Source organism: Zootermopsis nevadensis, unplaced genomic scaffold (assembly GCF_977971745.1).
Source record: "Zootermopsis nevadensis isolate Lab colony 2312 unplaced genomic scaffold, Znev_1.0 Znev_ptg000082l, whole genome shotgun sequence".
Taxonomy (NCBI): domain Eukaryota; kingdom Metazoa; phylum Arthropoda; class Insecta; order Blattodea; family Termopsidae; genus Zootermopsis; species Zootermopsis nevadensis.
In genome coordinates this window covers 162,544-176,105 of record NW_028259213.1, presented here as the reverse complement: position 1 = coordinate 176,105, position 13,562 = coordinate 162,544, and the positions used below count along the sequence as shown (strand labels likewise).

The window sequence follows — 13,562 nt, the reverse complement described above, 5'->3', positions numbered from 1 at the left end:
TTGAGCAGAAATCTGAACCGCGGCCCCCTCCCTTCCAGGCAAAATCCTCAGGCTGCTTCCCTTCCACAGAATGTAGGGTTGTAGTTTTAAATTTCTCTTTCTTTAGAAAAATATGGAATTTTTTCCGCTTAATTGAGCTCGGAGTCCAGTTCAGCATTTAATACTTATATATATTTTGAAAATGCAAAGTAGATTGAAAGGAAAAATTTGAAGTGAAGCTTATAACAGATTCTTCACCTATTTCATTTTGCCTCCTCTTGTCTTCTAATCTTCAGAAATCCATAGCTCTGTTCCTTGTAGAGAACAGTTTATTTTATGTTTAGGTGTTTTATAATAGAGTGCTTATAATCTTTCATTTAATTATGTCTTAAAATGTGCTCATTTCCCAATTCTGCATTTAATACATTACGAGTTGCAAAATACAGGAAATTAAAACATTTTATACATTAATAATAGTCAATTGACTGTTGAAAAATAAGGAGAAAGGCAAATTTAAAATGCTGAAGAGTGATGTGAGGACGATGTTAACTGCAAAGTAAAAGTTAAAATGTAATTCCCACTATTAATTGTCAAAGTTTTTACTGCTTGTTGTAAGGATTAATTTGCAGTCCACCTCGAATCTTAATTTCCCCTTTGCGAGGGGGTGGGGCACCACAGTCATTATGTAGCACAGTAAGGTTAAGTGTAGAATTTTTTAGGAATGAAGCAAAGAATTACTCTGTTTAAAGTTATATGTCTTTGCAGCTATGCGTGTGCAGTTTTACAATTTTTGTTAGCAATAATGTTCATAATTTAGCAACATCGAGCAGTTGTACTGTTTAACGGACAGACAGATTATGTAAAGCTGATGGCAAAGATCGTATTAACAAGCAGTTTGAAGAAGAGGGGATGTTACTGAAATGGTTGTGAGAGTGTGAACCAGGTTGAGCAACTATGAATGTAAACACACACTGAAACAGTTGTTTAATGCCCACTTGTCGTGTTGGTGTCAGATCTTTGTCTTGAATGTTATAAAAAGGAGAGAGTAGTCAGATTGAGATATGTCGTTGTCCTGCTGGTTGTCTACTTTGAATTAATTTTGTTTCCCTTAACCTGACATGTGGACTCATTGTAGACAGTTCAATGTTCAATTCCCTGTTCATAAAGAACATGCGTAGGAAAACTTTGAAAGCATAATATTGTACCTTAAATGAGCATAAGAGTTTCAGCAAGATCTGGGTTATTATTTGGTAGGTTAGGATGGGGCATTTAACAATTCTGAATCAATTAAATCTTGTAACTGAATTTTTTACGTGAGTGCGATTATGAATATGAGGAAGTAACAATTTGAAACACAATGAATAGGCCATATACAATTTGAATACTTTGCTGAAAGATCGTCAAGACAATAATAATTTTATATAATCTGGAGGAAAACATTTGTATGGATTGTAATGAAAGTTGCATCAACTTTTTAGTTTAAACTCAAATGAATTAGACTGTCTTTGAAAGGACTGATTTTGGGATCTATGTATTTCAATCCCCTTGGTAGAAAATTTTGCGACTGTGTGAGAGCTGTTAAATATTCTTCATTCTAATTGAAATCAAGGGGGCTCTTTTACAACTACATGTTTAAGTTCCACTGATAATAATGTTGAATCAGATTTATCATGTTGGCTTTGACCAGAAAATACAGGAAACTGTGTGAAACAATTTTCTCTATTTATATCATCATTTGCTGGGGGTGGTAAGAATGACATTGTTGGCAGGTGCGAGGGCAGACACCCCTATACCAGGCAGCAAACACAGAGCCTGCCAAGGGTTTCTGCTTTTGTTCCTCAGCGGTAAGTCCCAGTCGAGAAGTAGTGACGTACAGAATTTCCCTATCGGGGCCCCCAAAAGTCCCCAGAGGTCTCTTCCCCTCAGGCTTTTAAAATAGTGGACCAAACCAACCAGATGGCTTACGGAACCCGAAGGGTCATCACCGAATCAACCAAAGCCCTCCACCGGACCCTGTCCTGGGCCAACAAAATTCAGTCTCCTTCAACTCCTATCTCCCATAGATCCCGCCTGACATTATCCTCCCATCTACGTCTAGGTCTCCCCAGTGGTCTCTTCCTCTCAGGCTTCCCAAATAGTGGACCCAACCAACCAGATGGCTTACCGAACCCGAAGGTTCATCACCGAACTAACCAAAGCCCTCCACCGGACCCTGTCCTGGGCCAACAAAATCCAGTCTCCTTCAACTCCTATCTCCCATAGATCCCGCCTGATATTATCCTCCCATCTACGTCTAGGTTTCCCCAGGGGTCTCTTCCCCTCAGGCTTCCCAAACAGTGGACCCAACCAACTAGATGGCTTACCGAACCCGAAGGTTCATCACCGAATTAACCAAAGCCCTCCACCGGACCCCGTCTCCTTCAACTCCTATCTCCCATAAATCCCGCCTTAGATTATCCTCCCATCTACGTCTAGGTCTCCCCAGCGGTCTCTTCCCCTCAGGCTTCCCAAATAGTGGACCCAACCAACCAGATGGCTTACGGAACCCGAAGGTCCATCACCGAATTAACCAAAGCCCTCCACCGGACCCTGTCCTGGGCCAACAAAATCCAGTCTCCTTCAACTCCTATCTCCCATAGATCCCGCCTGACATTATCTGCCCATCTACGTCTAGGTCTCACCAGCGGTCTCTTTCCCTCAGGCTTCTCGTTATCTATTGTGAGTTTGAAACCCATATGTAGATAAATAGAATAATAGTTTTTATGGATATCATTCATTCTGTACACAGATGACATGCAGTTTTTATACACCAACACACCTTCAATTGCACTCCGGCTAAATGAAATTAATATAATCAACACTTGAGACCTCTTCTTTACCAAGCCTCATATCATGGATTTCTGTGATCTGATGTTTCTTCATTTTAAGTTATATCCATAATACAGGAGTTAAAGGTACATATGTGTAAAAACTTACATTGAAATATATTTTTTGTATCCCCTTTTCATATGTCCAACTACAAAATATCCTTCCCAAAATACAGATCTCCCATATTACATGTTGTTAAAATTCAGTGAGTATGTTGGGAGATGAATCGTGTGGACAGACAGACAGACCTTATTATGTATTCAGAACTGAGTAAAATTTCTAATAAAATTCAGAGAAATACATAAACTGAACAACACATACCATCCCCATTAAACGTCATTCAGTACAACAGCAGCAACTTGACTTTGTTACTGGCATCGCAGTTGGATTCAAGCACTGACCATCTCGGAACTGGGAGTAGCGCAGATCACGGCGCGTATCTGCAGCAAGTAGCGTCCCCTGCTTAGGTTATTGACAGATGTACTAACACGCACAATTTCAAGTGTGACAGTGGCACAGACTGCAACACCATCAGAGATCCTAAAATAGTAGACTTAATTTTCTAGAAATTATTTCTTAATTATCAATATATATATATATAATTAACTTTATCAGTTGTATCTTCAAATGAGATTACAATTAAAATGTCCGTTTCGTAGGATACAAAATGGACACTCGTACGGTACCTTGGAAAGCCCGTGCAACACATTCGACAGCAGTACTCAAAATCAAGAATGATTCATTGTATGACAAACGCGTATAATTTTAGAGGGTCACGGCAGGAAGGATGCGTCGTTGTACTGCATATGGTGTGTTTATATGATGTGCATTTTGAATATGTGTAGAATTCAGTAATGTCACTCCCTATGAGTAATTTAATATATTATAGTGATGTTTACCAAGACATGATCTTCCATCTGGACCAAGTATAAACCCTGTGGTACATTCACAACGGAAACTGCCTTGCGAATTTATACGGGACCCATGTTGACAGGGGTTGCTTATGCATTCATCTATATCTGAAACAAAAATTGAGGATGTGCTGTATCTTGAACCACCTAAAAGCACCCAAGTTTATATTCTACCTTTTATTACCAAACAACATGAAAATGTTGATGATAATTATTTTGTGGGTTGTAACGCCATGGGGACTCAAAGGTACATACAATGTATCAGAGAAAGATACTGTCTACAGCTTAGGGGCTGTTTCTCTGAAATGTTGGTATCTACCTATAAGCCCATTTGGAAAAACAACCCAGAACAATCACCATCTTCAATGCCATAAGAACGTCAAATCTCACCAAAGCGGTGCTTTGAAAACTCAAATGAAAATCAGTGACCAGTGCTGGCTTGACTGACGCATCTTTATTATACAGAATCTACATGTCGCATCTGTGAAAACATCATCTCTATACCTTAAATATGATGATAAGTTCTCTAAAAAAATTTTAAGTCATTAGTTTTCAAATGTTTAATTTAATTTTTTGCAGGTATTCATGTTGGTTAATGTTTTGCCCGGTCGATAACCAGAATCACAGACACACTTAAATGAACCATCGATGTTGACACATTTGCCATCCCTGTTTGAGAACATTCATCCCAAGTCTACACAGAATGTCCCATCCAATGATGGCGTAAAACCATCCTGGCACACACACACACCGGTAGGATCCAGGTATATTTTCACAACGTCCCTTCAGGCAGACTCTTGCGTTCTCATAACATTCATCAATATCCGAAACAAAAATTAAAAACTGTTATTTAGAACAAAATGTTCTATATATATTTTGGAATAAAAGAAAGGTATGGCTTCTGACAGCTGTCTAAGTGACTATTAGCTTCCCGAGCAGGACTCCGCTCCACGGTCAGTTAATTACTAGTAATTCATTACTTAATCTGACTAAAAGTTTCTACTGACTTGTTACCTAGGAAGTTTTGTACATTTGGCAAACGACATCTTACCAACACATGCATGTCCAGATGGTGAGAGAATAAATCCACTGTGACAGTGACATTTGAAGGAAAACCATCCATATTTATACACATATTCCAGTCTGACTACATTCATCGTGGTCTGAAATACAACGATCAAAACCGTTGGTATTACGTATCACTACAGCTACAGAATGTTGTCAAGCTCGGAAACATTCGAAATGGGAAACTTCGCAAGTACAATTACTTGTATTTAAATAATATGGTATAAAACTGTAGCACCACACCAGTTTAATATTAGGTTCATGCAAGAGATCAGAGAAGATGGTTTAATTTTTTTTTCTCCCTAACTGAAGAAACAATACATGCTTTCAACTGTTTAAATCAGGAATTTTCATACTAAAGAGTAAAACTCTTTAAAAAATACAACATAACCAATATCACATAGAATTGTGTGCTATTTTGAAATGTAATCTTCCTCATGTGACGAAAATGTATTCAGATTTCCATCTTCTGGGTTGCTGCGCTGTGTAGTCTGGTCGATGTTAACCAACGTTTCGGAGGTCATACTGCCTTCATCTTCAGGGCCCTGATGACGGGGGCAGTATGACCTCTGAAACGTTGGTTAACATCGACCAGACTACACAGCGCAACAACCCAGAAGACGGAAATCTTTATACTCTGATGACGGAGGCAGTATGACCTCTGAAACGTTGGTTAACATCGACCAGACTACACAGCGCAATAACCCAGAAGACGGAAATCTTCATACTCACCGCTGTGAAAACCTCAAATCTTACAAAAATGTATTCACATGGAAAATCCACTGCTTTTAGTTGTCATTCTCTTCAATTCTGATTAAATTTTTATAATATTTTCACACTTTATACTTGATTAGAACAGAACAACTTTACTTTAAATTAAAACACAAACAAAACAATATGATATAACCAGAACCAACCTGTACAGTATTTTCCATCAGAAGACACATCAAATCCTGGTGGGCAGACACAGCTGAAACTTCCAGGAGTATTTGTACACTGCCCTCCTTGACAATAGTTTAGTTCAGAGCATTCATCAATATCTGCAAGGGCAAAGTATCCTGGGTAGCAGTCACACCGGTATCCATCAGGAGTATCAATGCAACGTCCATTGCCACAAATGTTGGCTCGCAGAGCACACTCGTTCACCTGCGTGATGTCACCAGGGCTCGGATGGCACAACCTCTTATAAGCCTCTATAAAGACAAACAATCTTATAAGTATAATGCATCCAGATAATTCCAACAGTTCACATGAAAGTTGCCACTCAGCACATCCCCTGATCTCAAACTCCTCTTTCAGACAGACAAGGCACTCACACTAAATCTATAACAGTACACCTCCTCGGAAAGCAAGGAGATCACACGAGGGCCTGAGGTCTTCCTTGTGGCATTGTGAGGCATGCTACGAACACCCCATACTTGGTCACTAGGAATCAAAAGTGGGCAACTGTGGTATGGTGGCCACATAACCAACATTACAACCTGTAACCCTAGCTTCTTCACAGCGATAAGCTCTTGCACAAATTTAAATCAACAGCTACTGAATTTCCACATGCAAGTCACAAAAACAGAGGCTGCCACCACGTGTCTGTGGGTCATCCCAACCGCATCGCCTGATGAATTGTGTCCATCATGCACAATAATCATGTCAGCTCCCGGTGCAAAGTCTTGCTAACTTCGTAGTAATGATGGACTCGAAACTGCGTAACGGCTGGAGTATCCCATATGCTTGCATTCACGCCTGTCTGAAACAAAACCATGTACAGAAATAAACATCCGCATTGAGAGACCAGTATTAATTCTTACTACGAAGTCACTCTACACCACATTAATAACCTACTGGCAACTAATCCGGCCTTTCGTGCAACCAAAATATTTCCCACTTTACGTACTTCACACGGGAGAAAGATGACAAACATCAGTTCAAATAAACTTGCACGCTCTGGCAGTATAAGAGAGTGAAGCTGCACTGGATTCAGCATGCATCCTACCATCACGCCGTCCGAAGTAAACAATACCAGCAGAAGAACTGCGCCATCTTCTCGCACGCAGAGACGGCAACGTCTGAAAAACAGCGAACACATCCCGCCACGGGCGGAGCACGAGGGATATTCAATGATCAATATGTGCGCACCCTGACGAACTGTCCTGTCATCTACCGTCAATACCCCTGAGGTACATGCCCGTCCGCGAACACTACACGGCACCGCCGAACCAAATGCTGACTGAAATACCACTCCAAAGACTGTAAACTTATAAAGACCTCAAACGTTATTCCGTGACTACCGATAGAGACACATCTTCTCCCTTAAAAATGACAGGAACTAGAGAAAAAAAATTAAGGCGAAACAGCTACCAACATCGCCTATAAGAAACCAACTACCAAACACTTCCATAACCTCAAAAATCTTAAAATAATTTATGAATCCAACCACACCCGAAAAACTACATCTCAATCAACTTAGCACGAAGCACTATGAAACAAGCAGCCCACAATTCGCCACTAGATCGCCTACATCCTAGGGCACATTCGTCACATAACCTCTCGGTCGCCGGAATGTTACTGCACATAGCAACCTTCGACACCCTGCTCAGATTGATACCAGACACAAATCTTGAATACCTGCACGTCTACCTGTAAATTACCCAGTGAAATCGTCCACGTCCTTTCCAACACGAACTTATTCTCGTCACATTTCATGTTGGCACTCAAGACATCACGCAAATTCAGCAGAGACATTTTCCCTGCGTGATAATTTCTTACAACTAAATTTGCAGAAGGGCGGAGACGACTCGCGAGCTGCGTCATTTGAAAAGTCCGACCAACATCACCTATAAGACACCAACTACCAAACATTTCCATAACCTAAATATCTTCCATCATTTATGAAAACAGGTGGGATTTCGTAAACTACAGCTCAATGAACGAAGCACTATAAACGATTATTGCATATGTCGCCACTACACAGCCCCTCTGCCACCAGGTTGTACTTCACGAGCATCTATAACACACCCAACGACCCAGCCCACTGGTGACTGTACTTCAAGAACACGAACTTCCCTTCGTCAGACTTCATTTTGGCACATGCAGCAATCAACACTTAATACACTACCAACAAAATTAATGCCGGCAATATTCGCCGAAAACCACTTGCAGCAAAACACACACAATCCATAAAACTCATTGCACTTACCTGACTTACATAAAGCAATCTCATCACTGGCAAGTCACACTTTTCGATCATAGGACAACTGCTATTGCGCATCTCCCGTTAACGACTGTTTGGAAACTCCCTCTCGGTGATGATCACTAAGTATTCCCGTTACCTCCCGCTTTGACATCTCTTTACAGATTTACATAGATAAAATACAAACTAAGTAATGCGTGGTCAGCACACTTTTAAAGTCCTCTTGGGTCAGAGAACGGACATCCACTATTATCAACACTGTCCGGTATAGCTATGCCAGAGATCTTCATCACCGCACTTCCTAAACGAGCGAAACTGCAGAGCCCCCCCATCTGCTTCCGAACAGATTCAGAATGACTGACGTTTTGAAGATCTTCCTGTGGCATTAGCTTGAACTGAGAATGTGAAATGGGATGAAGCTGATAAAACGAAATAACATATTCCTTCCAGGAAGAGGAATCACATCTTTGGTGACAAGCTGTGGCCAAAGCCAAGAGCACCTGCAACTTACAGCCTTTCACACATGACAAACTCTCTCTCATTCCGAGATGTGTTGGCCACCACACTATGAAGCAGTCTCTTATTAACGCAATGTGACTGCGGCCGACATTTTTACTATTTTACTACACTCCGTAGAACACCCTACATACATAACTAGACATCCACACCTTACACGTTCACATGATTTATATCTAAGTTGGTATCACACTTGCAACACAATTACCACAACAGAGCAAGCCCCTGCGAATGGGTTAAATAACAGAAAACTGCACCACCTCTCCAGAGGCACACAAAATTTACGTTCCTCTTCTCCATGTACGCACTCAGCAACAGGACGGCCAACCATCGGGGACACAAGTGGTCTTCTGTCGGACGTCAGTGTCTGTCTAATTTGGTGCACTCCTCCTGCAATATACCAGGAAAGGTGTAAGATACACAAGAAATCTAGAATCTCAAGGGGCCACTTTCATAAGACATTGGAGGCAAAGTCGTCTGAAATGGAACAATCTCACGCCAACTTATTTTATCTAATGGGTGCCTCCTGCTTATTCAAATATTTAATCTGAAATGGGGGCGGGGGGGAATGCTGTTCATAGACATACAGGGGATTAGACACGTAAGACCAAACATCCAACACGCAGTCAGCCACTGGAACTGAGGTTCCTTGCCACACTCAAATCGAACATGCCTCATGTATCGGTAACGCTTGCCACATGTCATACACCGAAATGCCTCTTGTCTGCCATGATATATCACCTCCTGACCATCAACAGCTACTCGGCAAACAATGGCAGTTGAAAATCAATATCAGTAGCCCTAAGGTGCCTTTCCATGGTAAAACTCTCTGTCAGAATGCTAAAGTTTGCTTTCTTTCAATTCTGTAACACACAATGGAATAGTTCTGTTAGCAAACTGTTCTATTTTTGTATTCCGATATGCGGTGAAACTTCCGTCATCTGTTCGCATGATAAAATAACTCTTACGAATGAAAAAAATTAGTGAGAAAGCCAGATAAAGCAAATCTTCACCCACATTTGGTCCATAGTTCATACGTCTCATACTATTAGCCTTCCAGCAGACGTTCTGTAATTCTTGGGAAGTAAAATCTCCTCTTCAATATATCTACAAGAAGTATATATATCTCACTTCAATACTATGATTAAATTTACTTTAAGGAAATAATTTGTTAACACCAAAATTAAAGTATTATTAGAAAACTCATCTGGTGTATTGGGAGTACACCTAAAGCACACTAGTGAAAATGTATTCCAGTCTGGAGAGGAAGGCAGTAAGTTCTTCAGAAAAACTGCAAGTTCCTTGCAAAATGGTGTTTCAATACACATAACAAATACAATTATGTAAACTTATTTCATTCCTCTTAATCATTCTGCCAATTCTCACTAAACATTGTCAATATAATCTTCACAACTGACAAAGAATCATTAAATAAACAAAAAAAATATTAAATAACTTAGTGAAGGAAGCCACTGAGAACAGAGAAAACTGAAGGCATTTCCATATTTTGTCAATTACTTAAAACACTGTCAGAATCTCAGACTGACACCAAATGATAAAATTATTAATGAACAATGAATTTGACGAGACGTCCAAGGAAGCGATCATGGCGTAACTGAAGGTACATATTTTTTAAAAAAAAAATCTTGTATCCAACATAAAAATAAACCATTTGTGAACGTTATCCTTTTTGTAATACGACTAGACGTCTACAACATAATACACTACATTAACTCTTATAACCATTAATATGCGTAAGAAAACAGCATTCTACTTGACAGAAATAAGAACTATATAGAACAAAAGGCTTCCAGTGATAATGTGTGAGGGTGTCTCGAGAGCGGAAGCTTCTGAACCACCAAAGTTATTTCCGTCTCATCGGATAACTAAAGGAGCGCAAATGACTGGTCAGTGATTTCTTTCACAATGGGATAGTTGCCTTGGTGTTACGGTGAGACACGATTAAACATCTGCGATGACTACGTAACATATACCAAAGTCTTCTTACGCATATTTCTATAACCTGGTAATCACAGCGTCTCGATGGATTTATGGATGAGTAACTGGAAAATAAAATTCTTTCATGTAAGAATAACGAGAATTTCTTTCAAAGGTACCACATTTGTAACACACAAGTTTAATACCATCAATAATCTTTGTAAATGATAAGATGATGGACCACGTACAATTAAGTTTATAAAATGTATTCTCCCATTTTCCTACCAGTGTGACAGATTCTGTAAGCCTCCTATATGACTAATGCTTAAAAATTAGTTTTCTGTTATATATAATTTCATTTTAAAAAAATGTGTGTGTGTTTCGTTTAATAAATTACACTATCACACAATATATTTTTCGGTGTGCTATGTTCTGTTTCATAAATCATAAAGGTCTCTTGTGATCGTTATGAAATTTTAAAGAAGCAGCTCAGTTGTTTTTTTTTAAAAATATGCAGCTTGGCAATAAGAGTTTAAAATATGATGAATCAAAAACATTTATAACAGGAACACACTGTCATCAGAACAATACAAGCATACATCACAAGAAACAGAAATATATGTATCTGTAAATATATATCTTCACATGACTTAAATTTACATTCAAAATATACTAAGTCTTGGTTGTTGCACACAATTATGAATTTAATTTGCTATATTTTGTAGTAGTTAAATGATTTCTATGTTCTAACTGCAGGGGGGCAGCCTGGACACTGAAACAGAGGTTCCTGATTTGATCCAGACAGTCATTTTTTTTTATTTCCAGAGAGAATAAGTGACTCAGCTCATCAGCCAATGGCATCTTTTAGTTTGAAAACCAAAGGTTATCAACAACAATATATTTTATCAGTCCTAGGTACTAACAATCCAACGGTAAATCACTCATCACAATTACCAAAAGTCAAATATAATTGTGATTTCTATGGGTATCCAGTGCATTGTGTTAATCTAGTCCTTATCACAAGGACAGTAAAAGCATTCCTGTGAGAGTACTGTCACAAACAAATAAAACCACACTGCGATTAATATTTTCATTAAAGGCACTGTTATCTGAAAAACAGTAAACTCCTGTACAAAACACTGAACTAAACTGAAGTTTGAAGGCTTTCACCTTGTTAAGGCTTGTGTTTATCATTTCTGGGGAAAGGACTGCGGCGTGCTAGGATGAGTTGACAGAGTTCTGGAGAAACTGGAAGTCTCCATCTCTCCTCATATTTTAGGGTTATGTAATATAAAGTGACATTAGAAATTATAATTAAGGAATTAAAAGTCTGTATATTTTTTTTTAAATTCTGAAATGTGCCAATGAAGAGTTTATGAAGACTGAAAAAAAAGTAAACTGACACCAGAAGAAAGATTACTGTCAAACAAAATTCTAGACTAAAATGTGTCAACTCGTAACATGAAATGTAGGCCAGGTAATACTTCATAAGTCCTTGTGCACTTTTAAATTACAATAACTTTTAACAGAAGATGAGGGCACAATTAACGCAGTTTATTCTGTCTCCCCAAATAGTTTCAGAGTTCTAAAATAAAGACATTTTGTTTACTACAATATCTGATCTTTTGAAAACCACTTCCTTCAAAGCTCTCTTATTTAAATTCCATATATAATGGATACAAAAATTGCAGCCAAGTGATTAGCAATCATGCTTCAAATTTGGGAAGTCCAAGGTCCAAATCTTGGTCTGAGACTGGTTATCCTAACTGAGACTTGCATACCTCATCCATCTGTCCAATTCATTATTCATTAGTACTGAATTGTCATTAAAGCCTTGAAATCTTCTACTTTCAACATAAAATTATGGCACTGTAACTTTAAATGAGTGGCCACCTTGCATGACCAAACAATGTACTTGTAATAGCGACTCAAATAAACCCACAATGAAAATTCTATCTCTATATTGAAGTCACACAGCTTCTGCTACAGACTTAGCATATAAATCCCTGAGGCAGTAACGAAATATTAAATTCTTATGCTACAGAACAAATTTAAATAATTTAAAGGAAGAGAACTTACCTTCCCCCTTGACTTCATTCTTCTTCTTTGATTTGGATACATTTTCTGGGACAATCCCAGACTCTTCGGTTGATTTTATCTCTGGAGTTGCAATAACTTTCTCAACTGGCACAGTTTCCTCCTCTGGGCTTCTTGTAAAATTGAGGAAAACAAATTTATTTGTACTATTCATAGTTTACAATTCTAAATGAGTCAGTAGGGAATTCAGTCACAAGGTAGCAAATAAATAACTTGATTTATTTAGAATAAAACCCCACAGAAAGACAGTTCACATAAGGCAGAATTTGGTCATAAAAGCTTCGAAGTAAGGTTTCATATCACTCGAATTTGTCATAATAACTTTGAGGGGAAGCTAATAAACCACAACTAGCATAACTTAAGTTGAAAAGGTGAAAGCTGTTCCTTCACCTCTGTTCCTGACCTATGCAATGTTCACGTCTCCAGTACAACCTACAATAACCAATACGTTCTGTGTTTTAAATTCAAACTATAATACAATAAATTTCACTGTAATATTCTAGACATATTTTGTCAACACATACAAACTTTATGTAGTACTGCCAATTCTGTTACAAAAAATTCCAGTTCCAGGACAGATTTCGTGTACCTCACACAAGATGTAATTCATCCTGTACATACGTAACTATATATTATACAATGATATGTATAATCATTTTAGAATTAACACTCAAAATATGAATGTTTATTTCGTACGTAAGGTCACCACCCACTGTGACCAACGTGGTAAACGAAGGCATGTATACTTTAGGGATAATGTCTCACTAAGTGAAATATCGCAAGACAACATATTGCGTTACATGAATTTCAGATATTCCACTGTGCCTATAACTGCTAGAAAATGTTTAGTTTGTCAAAGAGTTGCATTGAAACATTAGTTAAAATGAAAGGAACTTCCATGCTTGAATGTTGGTACTGAAAGTAAATCGACAATCTGACCGTATAATAAAGCGTGTTATTAAGACATATGTTTTCACATAATGAAAAACATACATGTTACA

At 38.5% G+C, this 13,562-nt stretch overlaps 1 protein-coding gene and 1 long non-coding RNA gene across 3 annotated transcripts; both read right to left on the bottom strand.

Annotated features, from left to right (window-relative positions):
- Window positions 1–290: 290 nt before the first annotated feature.
- On the bottom strand, window positions 291–6,816 carry LOC147870951 (uncharacterized). The gene is made up of 4 exons (XM_087341531.1): window positions 6,760–6,816; window positions 5,741–6,140; window positions 3,747–3,866; window positions 291–3,367 (listed from the first exon to the last, which is right to left on the bottom strand). Exons 1-4 carry the CDS (start codon window positions 6,814–6,816, stop codon window positions 3,237–3,239), a joined length of 708 nt encoding a protein of 235 aa, XP_087197657.1. The 3' UTR covers window positions 291–3,236.
- Window positions 6,817–8,946: 2,130 nt separating this feature from the next.
- Window positions 8,947–13,312, bottom strand: LOC147870950 (uncharacterized). Of its 2 annotated transcripts, none has more exons than XR_015532993.1 (4): window positions 13,086–13,312; window positions 12,544–12,674; window positions 10,466–10,589; window positions 8,947–9,389 (listed from the first exon to the last, which is right to left on the bottom strand). It is a non-coding gene; the product is annotated as an uncharacterized LOC147870950 (long non-coding RNA). The 2 variants fall into 2 exon arrangements; XR_015532994.1 differs by having other exon boundaries at window positions 8,948–9,389; window positions 10,550–10,589; window positions 13,086–13,304.
- Window positions 13,313–13,562: the final 250 nt, after the last annotated feature.

What these genes read in the sequence shown, in the direction of transcription:
- LOC147870951 (XM_087341531.1), bottom strand. Translation starts at nt 6,816, where the DNA reads ATGGTAGGATGCATGCTGAATCCAGTGCAGCTTCACTCTCTTATACTG. An exon ending in TGATGGAAAATACTGTACAG is followed by an intron (nt 3,867 to 5,740) that starts GTTGGTTCTGGT and finishes TTTTTGTTTCAG; the next exon opens with ATATAGATGAATGCATAAGC. An exon ending in AGATGGAAGATCATGTCTTG is followed by an intron (nt 3,368 to 3,746) that starts GTAAACATCACT and finishes ATGGTGTTGCAG; the next exon opens with TCTGTGCCACTGTCACACTT.